Source organism: Pongo abelii, chromosome 19 (assembly GCF_028885655.2).
Source record: "Pongo abelii isolate AG06213 chromosome 19, NHGRI_mPonAbe1-v2.0_pri, whole genome shotgun sequence".
NCBI lineage: Eukaryota > Metazoa > Chordata > Mammalia > Primates > Hominidae > Pongo > Pongo abelii.
In genome coordinates, this window is record NC_072004.2 from 49,491,679 (window position 1) to 49,510,659 (window position 18,981).

The window sequence follows — 18,981 nt, forward strand, 5'->3', positions numbered from 1 at the left end:
TCAACTTTTACCTTCATTAATTATCTCCTTTTATGGGAAATCCTTTTGGAAAACTGCCAGATAGGGTCTAAGAGGGTCCAACAATAATAATCTTAATTATTTTTTATTCCTATAAGAATGAATTAGATTCACAAATTTTGGGCATTGATCGCAAGCAAAACAGACTAACTCATTGTGCCCTTTCCCTATCAAACATCCACATTTACAATGAGGTAACTGTGGGTGGCAAGCCACCCAGGTGCCAAGGCAAGAGACTGAGGGCACAAGCTGTTCCAGTATAATAAAGAAAATATATAGAATAAGAATAGTTATACTAAAAATAGATTATAGATATGATTATATATGATTATCGCTAATAATTAGTTTGTGGTATTATTATTCCAATATTATAATAATCTTTGTTCTACAATTATAACCTAGAAAAAACCTGGCCATACAGAGATAGGAGCTGAAGGGACATGATGAAAAGTGACCAGAAAACAAGTGTGAGCCCTTTATTACGCCCGGACAGGGCTTCTAGAGGGCTCCCTGGCCTAGCAGTAACGCCAGTGCCTGGGAAGGCACGCATCACCTAGCAGACCTTGGTCTAACAGTAGCATCAGTGCCTGGGGAAGGCACCCGTTACTTAGCAGAACGGGAAGGAGAGTCTCCCTTTCCCCGGGGGAGTTAGAGAAGACTCTGCTCCACCACCTCTTGTGGAAGGCCTGACATTAGTCAGGCCCACCTGCAACCATCTGGAGGCCTAACCGTCTCCCTGTGATGCTGTGCTTCAGTGGTCATGCTCCTGGTCCACTTTCATGTTCCACCCTGTACACCTGGCTCTGCCTTCTAGATAGCAGTAGCAGAAATAGTGAAAGTACTAAAAGTCTTTGAAATGCGTAGAAGAAATAATGGCATAAGCCGTACTCTCTCTCTCCACCTCGGCTGCCAAACAGGGAAGGGCCCCCTGTCCAGCGGACACATGACTCGAGTGACCTTACCTATCATTGGAGATGGCTCACACTCCTTACCCTGCCCCGTTGTCTTGTATCCAATAAATAACAGCGCAGCCTGGCATTCGGGGCCACTACCAGTCTCCGCACCTTGGTGGTAGTGGCCCCCCAGCCCAGCTGTTTTTCTTCTATCTCTTTGTCCTGTGTCTTTATTTCTGCAATCTCTCATCTCCGCACACGAGGAGAAAAACTCACAGACCCTGTAGGGCTGGACCCTACAGATAATATTGGTTTTTTTTGTTTGTTTGTTTTGTTTTTTGTTTTTTGTTTTTGTTTTTGTTTTTGAGATGGAGTTTCACTCTTGTTGCCCAGGCTGGAGTGCAATGGCACAATCTCAGGTCCCTGCAACCTCCACCTCCCGAGTTCAAGGGATTCTCCTGCCTCAGCCTCCCAAGTAGCTGGGATTACAGGCACCTGCCACCACGCCTGCCTAATTTTTTTGTATTTTTAGTAGAGACAGGGTTTTACCATGTTGGCCAGGCTGGTCTCGATGATGATCCTGACCTCAGATGATCCACCTGCCTTGGCCTCCCAAAGTTCTGGGATTACAGGCGTGAGCCACAATGCTCAGTCAAGGTAATATTCTTATATACAAAACACCGGTGCTCTATCTTGAATGTTTGCATCCTCCCAAAACTCATATGTTGAAATTCTAACGGCCAACATGATGGGCGTTTGGGAGGTGATTAGGTTAAAGGGTGAATCCCTCATGAATGAGATTAGTGCTCTTCCAAAAGCGACCTCAGAAAGCTAGTGATGGCAGCCTGCCATCACAAAGGCTGCAGCAGGGAGGGGCAGCTAGGGCTGCACACTTTCTGGAGCCCGTGGGAGCCCTGCCTCTTCCAAGTTGGGACATGAGCTCCCCAGGTGCTGCTGCAGCCACCCAAACCACCACTGTAGACCCAGGCCTCCCGCTCTCTGCAGCATGCTAGAATCCTGCCCCACAACCCTGCCCCGTGCAGCTGCAGCCACCCAAGTCGAGATTGCAGATTCAGGCATCTCTGCACTCTTGGGGCCTGAGAAGGTCCCCCTGCCCTCGCAGGCTCAGAAGTGCCTGCTCCCATTGCCTGGCTTCTCCTTCTCCCTGCTGTCGGTGCCCACTCTGATCTGGGAGCAAAGGCTGGCCAAACTCCGGAGACATAAATGGCAGTGGGAGGCAGACAGATTCCTGGGTCAAAGGCGGCGGGTCCCCAGTAGGGCCACACCTTCATGCCAGGGAGGGCCTGAAGCCTGGGGACTGGGCTGCCAGTCCTGTAGACTGTGGGGACTTGTGGTGCCTCTTCTGGGGCTGCATGTGGACCAATGGCACACACTTCCTCCCCTCTGAGGTCCATAAAAGCCCTGGGCTCAGCCAGAGCAGGGGCAGAGGAGGAAGAGATGAAGACAGGACCAACTTCAGAGAGGAACTACCCTCTCTGCTGATAGCAGGAGAGGACAGAACTACCAGCTGCAGAGTGGAACTACCCTCTCTGTGGAGAGCTTCAGAGACCTGCAGAGACATTGGCTGCAGAGAGAAGCAACGGTCCCCAGGTCCTCCTCTCTGCTGAGAGCAGCAAACGTAGGAAGGACCAGTAGCAGATAGAAGCTACCCTCCCCAGGGCCTCCCCTCTGCTGAGAGCTGAATATTCCATGGGATGACCTGCCTGCAGAGAGGAGTTACTCACTGCAGGTCTCCTCTGAGCTGTCCTAACATTTAATAAAGCTCGTCTTCGTCTTGTTCACCCTTCACTTGTCTGCATACCTCATTCTTCCTGGACACAGGACAAGAACTCTGGCAAAGGTGCCGCCAGCCACACAGGTTTCTGGCCAGAAAATCGACACCCTGAAGATCCTGTAACACAAGCTCACCCCTTCTGCCATATGAAAAACGCAGAAGAAGTTGACAGTCTGCAATGGGAAGAAGGTCCTCACCAGAATCCAATGATGCTGGTATCTTGATCTTGGACTTCCCAGCCTCCAGAACTGAGTAATAAATTTCTGTTCTGTATAAGCCACCCAGTTTACGGTATTTTGTGTGGCAGGCCGAACAGACTGAGACAGTGTGCTTTAGTCTATGTATACATAATCCATTAGCTCTTTTCCTTTAAAATCTATTGGGATCACTGTTTTGCTATAGATGAAAACCTAAAGATTGTAGGTTTGCCAAGTGGCCTAGAGACAGTTGAGAGTAAAGTCCATCATAGGTAGTAATCACTACACTAGGAAAGGGCTATAAAGGGGTCAGAATATTCCTGTCCACTGCTAGACCACTATCATGCAGATACTCAGCTAAGGTTGTGGATACCACCTGTGTCTCTATAAATTTCTGATCATGTGTAAACAATAAAATTGAGGCCCCAGATCATTTGGACAATTGGGGTTACATCAAGAGAATTCATATGCAAATCATGGTGGTAACATACAGAGGAAAAAGAACCATCTATTCCATATAACACTTAACAATTTACAGGGACCAGACTAGATGTTCAATAAATGACACAACTCCTTGTGCACCAGAGTAGTCACCACTCCCCATGTGACTTGGGGACTCTGTGCTTTTGCAGAGGTGTGCTCTGAGACTCTAATGTTTTCCTCCATGTTTGTCACCTGATGAACTATCATCCATCCCAGAATTCCCATATTTGTCCTTCACTCTCTGCTACTCCCACAGAACTTTGTACCTATACTTGGCACTAATTTCATCATAGATGTAGGGAAATATTTAGAAACAAAGCAGTGAAGCGGCCAGAGCAGTTGTTTTCAAACTGCAGGAAATCAAGCAATGACTCCCAATCATTTAAGGCACCAGAAGGAAAAGCTTTGGTTCAGTTCCTACCTTAGACACTGAACCTCAGGGGGTTCAAAGCACGTTCCATGTTCTGGAATGCCCTCCTTGAAATTATCTAAACCATTTCCAGTGCCAGGTACCAATCAGCACCAGCAGTGTTATCCTGGCGGGGTGCCCCAGACTGGACAGAACTACTCGCATCCCCATTCCTTCCATTTGGGAAACTCAGTGGCCCTTCACCCAAGAAACCCTGGGACTCATACCTGTGGGGTTGTCCTAGGCCCTCATGGCTAGGTCCTATTCCAGGAGAATAGCCTGGCAAGTGCATTGCTCTCACTACCTGGAGCAGGATTTCTTTCACAGGATCAAGTCAGATTGGATTGCCAGGATGGTGCTGATAATGCTGATTTGGGTTGATTCAAATTGTTTATATTGACAGAGGCTCACACAAAAAAAAATTTACTCGGGTAGAATTTATTACTGAAGCCATCTGGTCCATGGCTTTTCTTAGTTGGGTTTTAGATTACTGATTCCATCTCCTTACTAGACATAGGTCTATTCAGATTTTCTGTTTTTTCCTGACTCAGTGTTAGTAGGTGATGTGTTTCTAGGAATTTGTCCATTTCATCTAGGTTATTTGATTTGTTGGCATACAATTTTTTACAGTACACTCTTATAATCCTTTTGATTTCTATAAGATCAATAGTAATGTCCCTTCTTTCTTTTCTGATTTTAGTTGAGTTTTTCCTTTCATCAATCTAGCTAAAGGTTTGTCAATCTTGATCTTTTCAAAAAACCAACTCTTGATTTTTCATTAATTTTTTCCTACATATATTTTGACTTTTTAGTATAGTCATTTTGACTAGTATGAGATGGTATTTCATTGTGATTTCGCTTTGCAGCTCTCTGATGATTAGTGATGTTGACCTTTTAAATGTTTGTGAGCAGCTTGCATGTCTTCTTTTGAGAAGTTGCTGTTCATGCCCTTTGCACATTTTTTAAATGGAGTTGTTTGTTTTTTTCTTGATTCATTTAAGTTCCTTATAGAGTCTGGATATTAGTCTTTTGTTGGATGCATGATTTGCAAACATTTTCTCCCATTCTCTAGGTTGTCTGTTTACTCTGTTGAGACTTTTGCTGTGCAGAAGCTGTTTCGTTTAATTAAGTCCCATTTGTCTATCTTTGATTTTGTGGCATTTGCTTTTGAGATCTTTATTATAATTTATTTGCCTAGGGCAATGTCTAGAAGAGTATTTCCTAGGTTTTCTTCTAGAACTTTTATAGTTCATAGTCTTACATTTCAGTCTTAATTTTGAGTTAATTTTTGCATATGGTGAGAGACAGGGATCCAGTTTCATTCTTCTGCATATGGTTAGCCATTTATTGAATAGGGTGTCCTTTCTCCATTGGTTATTTTGGTGGACTTTATCAAAGATGAGTTGGTTGTAGGTGTGAAGCTTTATTTCAGGGGTCTTTATTCTGTTCCATTGGTCTACGTGTCTATTTTTGTATCAGTACTATGTTTTGGTTACTGTAGCCTTGAAGTATAGTTTGAAATGCAATAATGTGTTGTAAGGCTCCCTATCCTGTTTTGTTCTTTTTGTTTAGGATTGCCTTGGCTATTCAGGCTCTTTTTTGGTTGCATACAAATTTTAAAATCATTTTTTCTAATTCTGTGAAAAAGACATTGGTAATTTCATAGGAATAGCATTGAATCTGTAGATTGTTTTGGGGAGTGTGAACATTTTAATGATATTGTTCTTCCAACCCATGAGCATGGAATGCTTTTGCATTTGTTTGTGTCATCTATGATTTCTTTCAGCAGTGTTTCATAGTTCTCCTCGTAAAGTTCTTTCCCCTCCTTGATTAGCCCCTGCTCTCCAATTCTTCTTGCAGCCTCTGTAACTGGAGTCCTGTCCCCTTTCCTCCCAGTCCACCTTCCTGCACTGTCTGTATCAGGCCTTGCTCTGGATGAACCCTTTTGGTTCACCCACCATACACAGAAGGGGACAGAAATCACATCTCATCCTCAGATTGCTTAAGGAGGGTACCCATACCACTGGGAAACTTGGAACCCATGGGAGCTGCAGTTGAGCCACCTTACAGAGGACCGAGCACTTGTGGACTAGCCTGGGATCCTGGCCACCCCAGTCCAACACCTGCAGCTGTGTAAAACTTTCCGTGGTTCAAAACCTCTGGCTTCAGGCATACATCTTGAACACAATGCTAAAATTAAATAAATAAATAAATAAATAAATAAATAAATAAAAACGAGCTGAGGACTGAGCCGACCAAATCTCTAGGGCCTAAAACTCACTGGCCTCCCTTAAACCTTGGGTCTAGGTTTACAGGTTAGATGTTTCCACTGAAATCCTTTATACTTTTGACTATAGGGGAAATTCTATCAGACCTGAACTCATGATTTAGGCTATGTTGTTGGCTATCTTTAATGGGAATGGGGGTGGCATTCATATCTCCTTAGAGTTATGCCAGAACAACAGGTTAGTAAGAACTGCAACCCACAAGGGTGGGACAGGAAGCAGAAAAGCTACCTCCTGGGGAGCAAAAAGCATAGAGCGTGATTTGCTGTCTTCGGATACCATTTTGCATTTAGTTCGAGACAGCACTGCTTTCACCCTTCCCCTCTTCTAGATGATAAACCAGCAGCGCAACAGGGTGCTTGGTTTTTCTTTCAGGATCTAGGGCGCAGTTCGTCAGTGCCTGGTCACATTTCACCTAAATAACCCATTCCCCAACTCCCTGAATGCTCAGGACTCCAGGAGGATGGGCAACCCTCATCCGATGGACGCCTGCGAAGTCTGGCCTGTCCATACAGCACTCCCCACTTCTCTAGCTCTGCACCAACACCGCAGATCCTCGCGACTCCCCCTGCGGCTTTTTTTTTTTTTTTTTTTCTGAGACGGAGTCTCGCTCTGTCGCCCAGGCTGGAGTGCACTGGCGCGATCTTGGCTCACTGCAAGCTCCACCTCTCGGGTTCACGCCATTCTCCTGCCTCAGCCTCCCAAGCAGCTGGGACTACAGGCGCCTGCCACCTCGCCCGGCTAATTTTTTGTATTTTTTTAGTAGAGATGGGGTTTCACTCTGTTAGCCAGGATGGTCTCTATCTGCTGACCTCGTGATCGGCCCACCTCGGCCTCCCAAAGTGCTGGGATTACAGGCGTGAGCCACCGCGCCCGGCCGCCCTGCGGCTTTTTAAGGCGCTCCTCAGCCCACGCAGGGGCGGAAGTTTTGTCATCTACAGCTTTCAAGTCCGCCATTGCTAAGTCTACAACAGCCTGCGGTTTTGACAGACGTTGCTACAGAGACAGGAGCCAAATTTCTCAGAAGGGAGAGAAAGCAGCTTCGGGTCTCCCCGGGATCGGTGGGGTTGCTCTGGCAGCGCCCCACCTCGTCCCGGAGCCAACAGACCCCCCCCCGGACCCCGGGAATAAGAAACGGAGGCTGGAAGGTTTGGCAGTGGAGCGGGACGAATTTATCTGCCAGCAATTCCCTGGAAACAGGATTCCTTGCAGGCGCGGTGCCAGCGCGGGCCCTTCAGCAACTGAAAGTTAAACGCCCACGTGAATAGCTCTGAGGGATCACGGAGAAGTTCTCGTTTCGTCTGTACCTATTTGTATTTTCTAAGGCGAAAAAAAAAGTTATTTTAAAAAAACAAAGAAAGAACGAACCTGGCGAGGTCCATGTCTGCGCACTCTTCACCGAGTAGGGGGACCTGAGTTCTTTTCCACTTTCCTGCTCTCCGCGTCCCGTGTGCGGCTAGCCCCTCGCTCAGCTGCATTTCTATCCGGCAGTCGACGCCCCGGAAGTGGTGGCACCGCACGCGCTTTTATCGACTCTGAGCATTTGCGAAATTGTGTTCCTCAAAATTGACGAACGCCGGGCGCGGTGGCTCACGCCTGTAATCCCAGCACTTTGGGAGGCCGAGGCGGGTGGATCACGAGGTCAGGAGATTGAGACCATCCTGGCTAACATGGTGAAACCCCGTCTCTACTAAAAATACAAAACATTAGCCGGGCATGGTAGCGGGCGCCTGTAGTCCCAGCTACTCGGGAGGCTGAGGCAGGAGAATGGCGTGAACCCGGGAGGCGGAGCTTGCAGTGAGCTGAGATCGCGCCACTGCACTCCAGCCTGGGCGACAGAGCAAGACTCCGTCTCAAAAAAAAAAAAAAAAATTGACGAACGACCAAACCCCTAAAGGGGTGACATTCCAGCTTGACTCGTATCCCAGAGCAGCCCTGCTGTCCCCTTGCTTGAAAGCGCAGTTGACGCCAGAAACCGGGGGAGAGCAGCTACTAATGCACAGGGGAGGAGGGAGGTGAGGCGGGTTGCTCCCAGAGAGACAGATTTGAACACCTACCCCTTGCGGTGTAGGAAGTATCTTGCGGCCTTCTAGGCCATTAGTTGGCTTCGGACACTCCAGTGGCGCCTCTAACTGGATACAGCCCTCCTGTCACATTGCTTTCTTGGGGCCCTTATTATGGTAATTACGATAATACAGGTTTCTCCAGCCCACAAGTCTAAGAATTGTTGCGAGAACCCATACCTTTTGAAATGCACACAGGCCAAAATGACTCACTAACTGAGGAGTTCACCAGTCTGAATTGCCCTTTCTCCCTAGCTCCATCCCACTCCAGACTCAATTAAGGTCCTGCCGTTGGAAGTCCCATCTAGAATCTTAAGGCAGAGTACTTCTTCACACTGAATGAGCACATACATTGAAAGTATATAGCTGGCCGCGCGCGGTGGCTCAGGACTGTAATCCCAGCACTTTGGGAGGCAGAGGCGGGCAGATCACCTGAGATCAGGAGTTTGAGACCAGCCTGGCCAACATGAAGAAATCCCGTCTCTATTAAAAATACAAAAATTAGCCGGGCGTGGTGGCACGCGCCTGTAATCCCAGCTACTCGGGAGGCTGAGGCAAGAGAATCTCTTGAACCTGGGAGGCGGAAGTTGCAGTGAGCCCAGATCCCGCCACTGCACTCCAGCCCGGGCGACAGAGCAAGACTTTGTCTCAAAAACAAAACAAAACAAAAGTACACAGCCGTGCTTTTCTTCATTTCATCTGATTCTCATGCCAGCTCTAAGGAAACAGTTTCACTGAAGTGAGGAAACTCTTCTTCAGTCACTGACTTACAAAATGGTAGTGCAGGGATTTTCCCAGACCACCAAGAAGGCATCCAAGAAGTAAGAAAAAAAGATTACGATGTTGTTCCTATGCCGTGGCAGTGACTCAGGCCTATTATCCCAGCACTTTGAGCGGAGGAGACAGGAAGGTCGCTTGACCCCAGGAATTCAGGGTCAGCCTGGTAATATAAGGAGACGTCATCTCTACAAATAATTTTTAAAAATAACCGGGCGTGGTGGCAGTGCACTTGTGGTCCCAGCTACTAAGGAGGCTATGGTGGGAGGATCACTTGGGCTGTTGAGGCTGCAGTAGCTGTGATCAGGCTACTGCACTCCAGCCTGAGCGACAGAGTGAAACCCTGTCCGTGTATATATGTACATATATATATGTAAAATTAATGCAGCAATATACCCCCCAAAATTATATTAAGACCAACAGAAGTTTACTCCAGGTATCGAAGAGTGATTTAGATGTGAAAATCAATCGGCCTATTCACTGCATTAATGAAAAAAGGAACACCACATGATCATTTCAATAAATACCGAAAAAGCATTTGACTCTTGAAAGTTATGCTCAGAAAGAATACATATGACGTCTACACTTATTCCATAGGTCAAAACAAGCCACCTTGCCAAGCCTAATATCAATGGGGCAGAAAACTGTCGTCTACTTCCGGAGAGGAACACCAACCTTGTGGAACATTATTACAGTTTATACAGCACAGCATCTTATGCTCCAAGTGGGACAAAAATCCCACAACCAGTCATGATTTTTAAAAAGAACCCTTAGCAAATTAGGAATAGAAAGAAATATCCGACATCCAGATCCTCACCACGAACACTTCCACCACCTCCTGTTCCTCCTCCCTCCAAAGCGGCGCCGTAGCCACCGGCCCCCTCCCCCCCAGTGCCCCAGGCGCGGAGCAGACCGCCGGCAGCCTCCTCTACACCACGCCCCACGGACCCTCCAGCAGAGCAGGGCTGCTGCAGCTACCAGCGCTGGGACGCAGCGGCAGCGGCCCTCTGGCAAAGCGAAGACTGGAGCTAGGAGAAAGCGGTCATCGGTACCTCTCAGATGGTTTAAAAACCCCCAAGGGCAAAGGAAGAGCTGCACTAAGAAGTCCAGATACTCCAAAAACTCCAAAATCTACCTCAGAAAAAACGCGGTACGATAGTCACTTGATCTGCTCACCAAGAAGTTCATTCAGCTCCTGAGCCAGTCACCCGATGGGGTCTTGGTTTTGAACAAGGCAGCGGAAGTGCTAAAAGTGCAAAATAGAAGGATTTATGATATCACCAACGCTCTGGAAGGCATCCACCTCATTAAGAAGAAGTCTAAAAATAACGTCCAGTGGATGGGTTGCAGTCTGTCTGCGGATAGGGGCGTGCTGGCCCAGTGTCAAGGCCTGTCAAAAGAAATGACCGAGCTCAGTCAGGAAGAGAAGAAATTAGATGAACTGATCCAAAGCTGCACCCTGGACCTCAAACTATTAACCGAGGATTCAGATCGTCAAAGGTTAGCTTACGTTACATATCAACATATTCGAAAAATTAGTGGCCTTAAAGACCAAACTGTTACAGTTGTGAAAGCCCCTCCAGAAATAAGACTTGAAGTGCCTGACTCAATAAGAGCCTACAAATATATTTGGCAGGTACCCAAGGGCCCACTGAGGTTTACTTATGTCCAGAAGAGACTGAAACACAGTCCAATGACAACAAACAACCAAGACCACAATGGGAATATTCTTAAACCCACCTTGTTGGCTTCAACCAACTCAGGACATAGCGATTGTTCAATTTCTATGGGAAACCTTTCTCCTCTGGCTTCCCCAGCCAACCTCTTACAGCAGACTGAGGACCAAATTCCTTCTAACCTAGGATGACCATTTGTGAACTTACTGCCTCCCCTGCTCCTCCTCCTGAGCCTTGGGGAGGAAGAAGGCATCAGCCATCTCTTTGATGCTTATGATTTGGAAAAGCTCCCACTGGTGGAAGACTTCATGTGTAGTTGATTATGCTTCATGTGAACTCTCCTTAAAAACCAATATTTTTTTTATCATGGAACCAGAACATATGTCATGCAGTGTTGTCCCTTCTTACTTTCTTCCTCCAAGAGAGTATCATGAGGTAAACTACAAACTTCAGAAGAAAGCTGACATTTTAATGAATTTTTTAAAAATTAATAAACAAATTGTCTAAACGCACAGTTGCAGGCTCCCTTGGGAAAGTCCTTCTTTGCTACAGGCTCCAAGATCTCCTGGCTAGGTCAGCAAGTGAGAAAATGTACAATCAGGTGTCTCTCACCCGGACTTTTCCTTCCTCCTTCCTCCCTGGATTGGCTTGCTGTGCCTGAGGGATGGGCTGCAGAATGGGGTCTGGCCACCTGGCCTGCTGGGAAACAGCAATCTTCCTTAATAGCATTTCGAGCCATGCCTTCTCCGCAGAATGCATGTCTTTGAGTCTGCTGATATGGAATGGAACTGCAGCAAATGCAAACTTGAAGTCACGCAAAAGCATGAAATGATGTTTCTTCAGCTCTTCTTAGGAATATTTAAATTACTGTCATAATTCAGTTTAAGCTATGAACTGTGCGTCCCAGTAGGAGGTCAAGAAAACCTCCACAGCCTTCTGGATGAAGAACCTGTTTTCAAATATACTTGTTGCAGATACAGAAGACTAGTAGAGTTCTGCCACTCTAAGCTGTTGTGGATTTTCCTGTCTCCATGAACCACTCCCATTCCCCTGTCCCCAAAGTGTTTGTGAGTTTCTAGTTGATTTGTAGCAAATGCCTACTTAGTTCTTTGTGGATTGTTTTAGGCTTTTTATTTTTTAGCTGCCATTTAAGCATTCCTGTGGCACCCATCACCATTTCGATTTAATTGTTAATTTGAAGCGGTTTTTGCAAATTCATGTTACTTAAGCAGAGGGAGAGAACCTCTACTGATCAGAGCATCTAAACCTGTATGATCTAAGGTTTATCAGCCTCTGCAAGGAGCTTTGTCCCATCGTGCTTCCATTCCCAGAAGGAGGAGCTTGGAACAAGTCAGTCCTGGGGCTTGCTAACATGGGTGGCCCATTGGAACGGAGAACCAGGTCAGGTGACCTAACAGCCCCAGGGAGCAGCAGGCATGGGTCCCTCCATCCTTGGGCTTCCCGGGCCCCTGTGACGAGAAAGGGCTCTCTTATACCAAACTCAAGGAGACCACTTCTCAGGATGGAGTCAGATGGAGAGACCTCTAGGGAGAAAGACATCGCCGTTGTGTGAGTGGCATTTCCTTAAGCTGGCAGGAACAGGGAGCTCCCACTGTGTCGGGGGCTGGAATAGTTCTGGCCAGACCCCATTCCCGTTCCTCTATGAAGGAATAAGTTGGACCAAGGGAAGTCGAGGACATAGAAAATGAAGCAAAACAATGCCAGGGCATCTCCCGCTTTACTCTTCAGAAATGGTGTCCCAAGTTGGAGGCTTTGTGTCAGCTGCAAATCTTACCAGTTATGTCCAAGAATGGCTTTCCCTGGGGCAGGTGGCAGCGGCCATCTCCCACTGGGAATATGGCGTAGTATCTCTGGTCTATTCCTTGGATGCTAAGGACTGCGGGAATGAGGGGGTCAGATAAAGAACAAACCTCAAAACGAACAATTAAATTGAAATGCTATGTGCCTGACCCAACGGTAGGCACGTAGTAGGCACTCAACTCTTATGTTTAATTGAATTGAAAACACCCCTTAGGAAAAAAAAACACACACACAAACAAAAAACCACAAGAGCACCAGCCAGTTTACTCCAGGTAGATTTCCACAATATGCAAAGTGGTGGTGGGGTCAAGACAGATGACACCAGCACTTTAAACTCTTTGTGTGGGTATGCGTGGGTGTATGTTTGGGAAGAAAAACAAAGGTGCAGACTATCTTCCTTTTTTCTTCTTCAGCCTCCACCCCTGGCCTCCTCCCCTCATACGCACTGGACTTGGTACAAAATGTTGGTGTGGTCCTAGATTAAGCACTGGGGTGGGGGAGGGAGAGGGAGCTTTGTGTAAAGTGCCTGCTGGAAATGCACTGCGGGGTTTTTTCCTCTATGGGAAACCATTTATGCCAAGCTTTTCCCCATTTCCCAAATTTATATCATCTGGTTAGCTGCCTCTGCTTCCAGCTTTGTGTAATTCTCTTTGCCAGCTGCACAAAACTGATTTTTTCCAAAGTCTAAAGACAGAGCTCACCTGGCTAGATTGTTGTGTGTTTTGATGAAATTTTTCATAATGTAACGCCGTATTTATTGTTTTAAAAATGAAAGGAATGCTAATAAGTCTTAAAAGTTCCTTCATGCCTAAGATTTTTTTCCAGTTACTGGGCTTAAGTGGTGTACATTAATTAGATGTCCATACTGTATTTTGTTTGCATTAAGTAATTTTCTTTTTGACTTAGTCTCCAGCACACAAAGTGGGTTAGTACTACAGTATTTACATTACTTTAAGTACAAAGTTAGGTATGTGTTTATATGTACAGAGTTGTGCATAGCAATCGTTTTATTTAAGTTCATATGTAGTCTACTCACATTTTCATTATTTAGCAATTTTGTACAAAAATAGCAATTAATTTATAAACACCACCAGAATACTTTCTAGCTGGTGTGTAATTTTTTAAGAGTGTTATTTTGTTTTTGTTTTTGTTCTTTGTTGTGGTTCTTGTTTTCATTTTTGTTGTACGTGTAGATCTGTAAATAAAATTGCAGTATTTAAAGCTTAAGCTCTCAGGAAAAAGAAAATAAGAATTCAGTGTGTGCATGACAACTCCTGTGTATGAGAAGGAGGGATTTGAAGGAAGATGGCTTGCGGAGTAAGTCGGGTAGCAGTTGCCAGGGTGTGGAAATTTATTTTCCTACGGGGTACGTGATTTTGTAAAAAGGAAGTATTTCTCCCAAAATTGGGAGTAGGCAAACTATTAATCAGTTTAGCTTTGTGTTGTATGCTAGTTTAAAAAAGAAAATGTGTAATATAATGTAAAAAACAACAAAAAAGCTTTTATGATGCATTTTGTAAATAGATTTGTTACAGGGTGACCTGTTCTCTAGCTGTGATCTTACCACTTCAAATGGGTGTAATTTGAATAAATTGTGTATGGTAAAGGATCAATAAAATGATTTTTTAAGAAAAAAAGAAATATCCTTAATCTGTTAAAGATTATTTATAAAATAAAAACTTTTAAAAATCACACTCAGTGAGGAAATATTAAAAACTCTCCCAGGAGTTTTAGGAATGAGGCAAGGACACTCTTTACTTTCACTTCCATTGCAGCTTGTGCTGGAGGCCTTGGGCAGTGCACTAAGGCACACATAACTGAACAACCCTGAAAAACAATAAAGCTCTAATACGACAGCAATGTGCCAGGGCACACAAATAGACCAGCAGACCAATGGGACAGCAGAGAGTATCCAGAAGCAGGCAATGAATAGTCACCTGATTTAGGGTGCAGGAAGGCAGCAAGCCGGAGCAGGGGACAGAGGGCTTCTATGGTGGGAGGAGGACTGGTTCAGGGCCAGGACTGGGGTGAGGAGAGTGACACAGGGCCAGGCAAAGGCAGGGTCGGATCCTGTCTTTATTCAACATTTTTATGTTTTATTCATCACCGATTTTTCCGTTAATTTTGATTTATTTATTTAATTTTTTTATTTATTTTTATTTTTTGAGACAGGGTCTCCCTTTGTCACCCAGGCTGGAGTGCAGCGGCTGGATCTCTGCTCAAGGCAACCTCCACCTCCCAGGCTCAGATGATCCTGACACTGGAGTAGCTGGGACTACCGGGGCGCCCCACCACACTGGCTCATTTTTGTTTGTTTTCTGTAGAGACGGGATTTTGCTATGTTACCCAGGTTGGTCTCAAACTCCTGGGCTCATGTGATCTGCCAGCCTTGGCCTCCCAAAGTGATGGGATTACAGGCACAAGCCACCACGCCTGGCCACATTAATTTTGATTTTTTAAATATTGTTTATCTTGTTCACTGAGAGGTGATGTATCTTTGGTGTCCCCTTCAATTTTGCACTAGCAAGTGCTTCACTCTCTTTACCCAGCCCTCCCCATAGGTTCATTGTCTTAAGTGCCGTGATGGTCTCAAGGGTTTCTAAGTAGGTCAATATCCTTCATATTGTACAGTTTAAATACGTGCAGTTTCATGTATGTCGATTATATCTCAATATAGCTATTTTTACAATAACATATAAAGTAATAGAGTGCAGGCTCTGTGCACTAGCCGCCTTTTCCTGCAGCTGTGGTCTCCGGCCCAGTTTGTGGCATCTCCAGAACACAGGCCAAAACAATCCCCCAGGGCAACGGAGTTGGACCTGAGACTCCTGCTGCAGGTGTCTCCACTCCCCACGCCGTCGCTCTGCCTGGGGTAGGTTGCGGCGCTCAGAAGCTTAGGCCCGCGCCCACCTCCCTACCCCACCCCATCCCCACAAGTCCGCTTCTGCTCGCGAGCGGCGGAGATTGGTGCCCACTCAACCCTTTTCGGGGCAGGCAAGGATTAGACCGGGATCTGACACCAACGGGCGCTGTCCTTCGCGCCCACTAACAACTGGTCAGGGTGAGGACCCCCAGACTCGCTGGGATGAGGGCAGAATTTGAACCGCGCAGCATGAGAGGCTGGAGAAAGCTGATTCGAGAAAAAAAAAAAAAAAAAAGACAAGACGTGGCATTGTCTACAGCACCTTCTGGAGCATTTAAATTCCCCACCAGGAAACCGAGACCGATGCTGAGGTCTCGCCTATTCCTGGGTGCGCAGTGAGGTCTCCCCCACCCCCGGAATGGCTGTCACAGCAAGCAGGAGAGCAGCCCTGGGAACTAAGGACGTGACCAGTTATCAGGGAAACATCCTGGAGACACCACCTGTGGTCATCCGTGGGGAATGAGGTTCAGAACTATTCCTTAGTCCGGGCACAGTGGCTCACGACTGTAATCCCGACACTTTAGGAGGCCGAGGTGGGCGAATCTTATGAGCCCAGGAAACCAAGGCTACATCAGCCGTGATCGCGCCACTGCACTCCAGCTTTGGCGACTAGAATGAGACCCACTCAAAAAAAAAAATGATTTCTTAAATGTTAATTATGAAATATTTCAGACATACAAAAAAGTGTACCACCACCAGCGCAACCACTACCACCTTAGAAAATGAAGCCCCGCTTTTCCTCCTGGACCTGTTTCCCTCCCTCCCGACCCTTCTTTCGACTTCCCCCCGCCCCACCGTCCCTCTCCAGGCCCTCCTTTCCCTTCTCTCCCCTCGTGACCTCGACTCCCTTCCCTTCTCCCTGGAAGGAGAGGGGCGGAAGGTCGAGCCCCAGCGCTGCCCCACAACCAGGCTGAATTTAAAGCCTACGCAGTAGGCGTCTGTCTAAGTGGTGGCAGCATTTTCCTGTCCTCCCCAGGACTGGGAGAGTGCAGCGCTCCTCTTTCCCTTTGCAGGTGTATGAAAGCGAGATAGCCTTCTCAGCCTTCTCTTTGCGCCTCCCCAGACCCTCAGCTCTCCAGTGATTCTTATGGCTTTGTGCAGGCAGCGGGTCACCCATTCAGCAAAAAGTCACTGAGGGCCCAAAATGTTTTGCCAGGGAAATAGGATGGCTGAGAATGTTACCCTGATGGTATAAATGGAATAACTCTGTAGGCGCACATAATTAGCTGTGTTTTCCCAGGGTATCAAAAGCCACTGTAGGCTGGGCACGGTGGCTCACGCCTGTAATCCCAACAATTTGGGAGGCCAAAGCGGGAGGATTGCTTGAGCCTAGGCAGCCTGGGCAACAAAGCTAGACTCCTGTCTCTACAAAAAACAAAACTAGGCCGGGCGCTGTGGCTCAAGCCTGTAATCCCAGCACTTTGGGAGGCCGAGGCGGGCGGATCACCTGAGGTCAGGAGTTCGAGACCAGCCTGGCCAACATAGCGAAACCCCGTCTGTACCAAAAATACAAACATTAGCTAGGCGTGGGGGCACACACCTATAATCCCAGCTACTGCGGAGGCTGGGGCAGGAGAATCGCTTGAACCCGGGAGGCGGAGGTTGCAGTGAGCCGAGATTGTACCACTGCTCTCCAGCCTGGGCAACAGGAGCGAAACTCCATCTAAAAAAATAATAATAATAAATAAAATAAAAATAAAAATTTAAAAAGTTAAAAAAAAAACAAAAACAACTAGCCACTTAGGCTTAGTAGCACTGTCTGTAGTCCTAGCTACTCAGGAGGCTGAGCAGGGAAGATTGCATGCTAATATTCATTTCCATTATAACCCAGTTTAGTAGAAGGCCACGTTTACGTTCTCATACTGTTCTATTTAGTGTAATGAATACACTCATCTGACTTGGTAATTAAGTGTAGTTATTTTAGAAGTTCCAAAGCAATCCGACAGTCTTGAAAATGCCTTCTTTGCATTTTCAAAGAAAATGTTTATTTCACACCAGGGAGAATCCATGAGAAGATTCATAAGCATTGTGTAAACCTTGGATTCGTGAAACAATTTTAACAAAGGGTATAACTTTAGAAGCTTTAAATTTGATTCTCTTGTATTTTTGTTACTAAATAATACTAAAACCCTCTAAATCTTCATGAAAAGTCTTAGTAAAGAAAGGATTCTTGGGCCAGGCGAGGTGGCTCATGCCTGTAATCCCAGCACTTTGCGAAGCCAAGGTGAAAAGATCGCTTGAGCCAGGAGTTTGAGACCAGCCTGTACAACATAGCGAGACCCTGGCTCCAAAAAATAATAATAATTAAAATAAAGAGTCATGGAGCGGCCGCCCAGAGCGGCGGCGGGGGCGGCGGGGCGCGAGGATCGGGGGCACAGCTGAGCCGGCGGTAGGAGCGAGACCTGAAGCAGAGACGACGGAAACGGAAGCAACTCCGGGAGGCGGCGGAGGCGTGGGGAGCCGGAGCCGCCTGGGATGTTCAGTCATGAAATGAGTGCGTACCGAGCAGATCCAGATGGCAGTGTCCTGCTACCTCAAACGCTGGCAGTACGTGGACTCAGACGGTCCCCTGAAGCAAGGACTGAGGCTGCCACAGACTGCTGAAGAGTTGGCGGCCAATCTCACAGTACACTGAGAATCTCATTGTGCCTACATAGTGTCTGCAGCCTCTTGCCAGGCAGAACCCCAGCAATATGAAGTGCAGTTTGGACGACTGCGGAATTTTCTCATCGATTCTGATTCTCCGCATAGCCACGAAGTGATGCCTCTCCTTTATCCTCTCTTTGTCTGCCTCCATCTCAGCCTGGTCGAGAACAGTCCAAAGAGCACAGTGGAAAGTTTTTACAGCCGCTTCCATGGAATGTTTCTGCAGAACGCTAGTTGGAAGGACGTCACTGAGCAGCTACAGACCACTTAAACCATCCAGGACATCCTATCTAACTTCAAGCTTCGAGCATTCCTAGATAACAAGTACGTGGTCCATCTCCAAGAAGACAGCTACAACTACCTTATCCACTGCCTCCAAAGTGACAGCTATACTGCCCTGTGCAAAATCCTCACCTTACATATTCATCTTGATGTGCAGCCTGCCAAGACAACAGACTACCAGCTGTATGCAAGTGGCAGCTCCTCCCGCAGTGAGAACAATGACTTGGAGGCCCCTGACATGCCCAGCCCTATTCTGCAGAACGATGCTGCCCTGGAGGTCTTACAGGAGAGCATTAAGCAAGTCAAGGATGGGTTTCCCTCCCTCACTACGATCTGCTTCTATAACACCTAGCAGCTGTTGAACACTGCAGAAATCTCCCCCGATAGCAAGCTGCTTGCTGCTGGGTTTGACAACTCCTGTATAAAACTTTGGAGCTTACAATCCAAGAAGTTAAAATCAGAGTCCTGTCAAGTAGACATGTCCCGCATCCATTTGGCTTGTGATATTCTGGAGGAGGATGTGTGAATACCATTTTTTCTTCCTTTTACCTGCCTTCCTAATTTGCTTAGAATGTCCTTACCAAACACGACATATCTTAGAATGGACTTCCTAATTTTCCTCATCATATAGCTAAAGCCAGAATAATGCCATGTAACCTGTAGCTATTGAATTCCTGCACATGCCTAACCTAAGGTGTAAAAACAACTTTTAG

General features: G+C 46.6%; 1 protein-coding gene and 2 pseudogenes across 3 annotated transcripts in view; 2 read left to right on the forward strand and 1 right to left on the reverse strand.

The window, feature by feature from the left end:
- SLFN12L (schlafen family member 12 like) overlaps positions 1-18,981 on the reverse strand; it is a 64,032-nt gene that overhangs the window by 6,853 nt on the left and 38,198 nt on the right. Inside the window, exon 3 of one of the 3 annotated variants that reach the window (XM_054535312.2) lies at positions 10,097-10,166. The exons of 1 other annotated variant lie outside the window; for it this stretch is intronic. Coding sequence is in view for 1 of the 2 variants with exons in the window: in NM_001135541.2 (NP_001129013.1) it covers positions 7,449-7,558 (110 nt within the window). In the remaining variant the exon portion in view is untranslated. 3 annotated transcript variants of the gene reach the window in all.
- On the forward strand, positions 8,918-12,561 carry LOC100441630 (transcription factor E2F3-like; annotated as a pseudogene).
- On the forward strand, positions 17,826-18,948 carry LOC100431447 (TAF5-like RNA polymerase II p300/CBP-associated factor-associated factor 65 kDa subunit 5L; annotated as a pseudogene).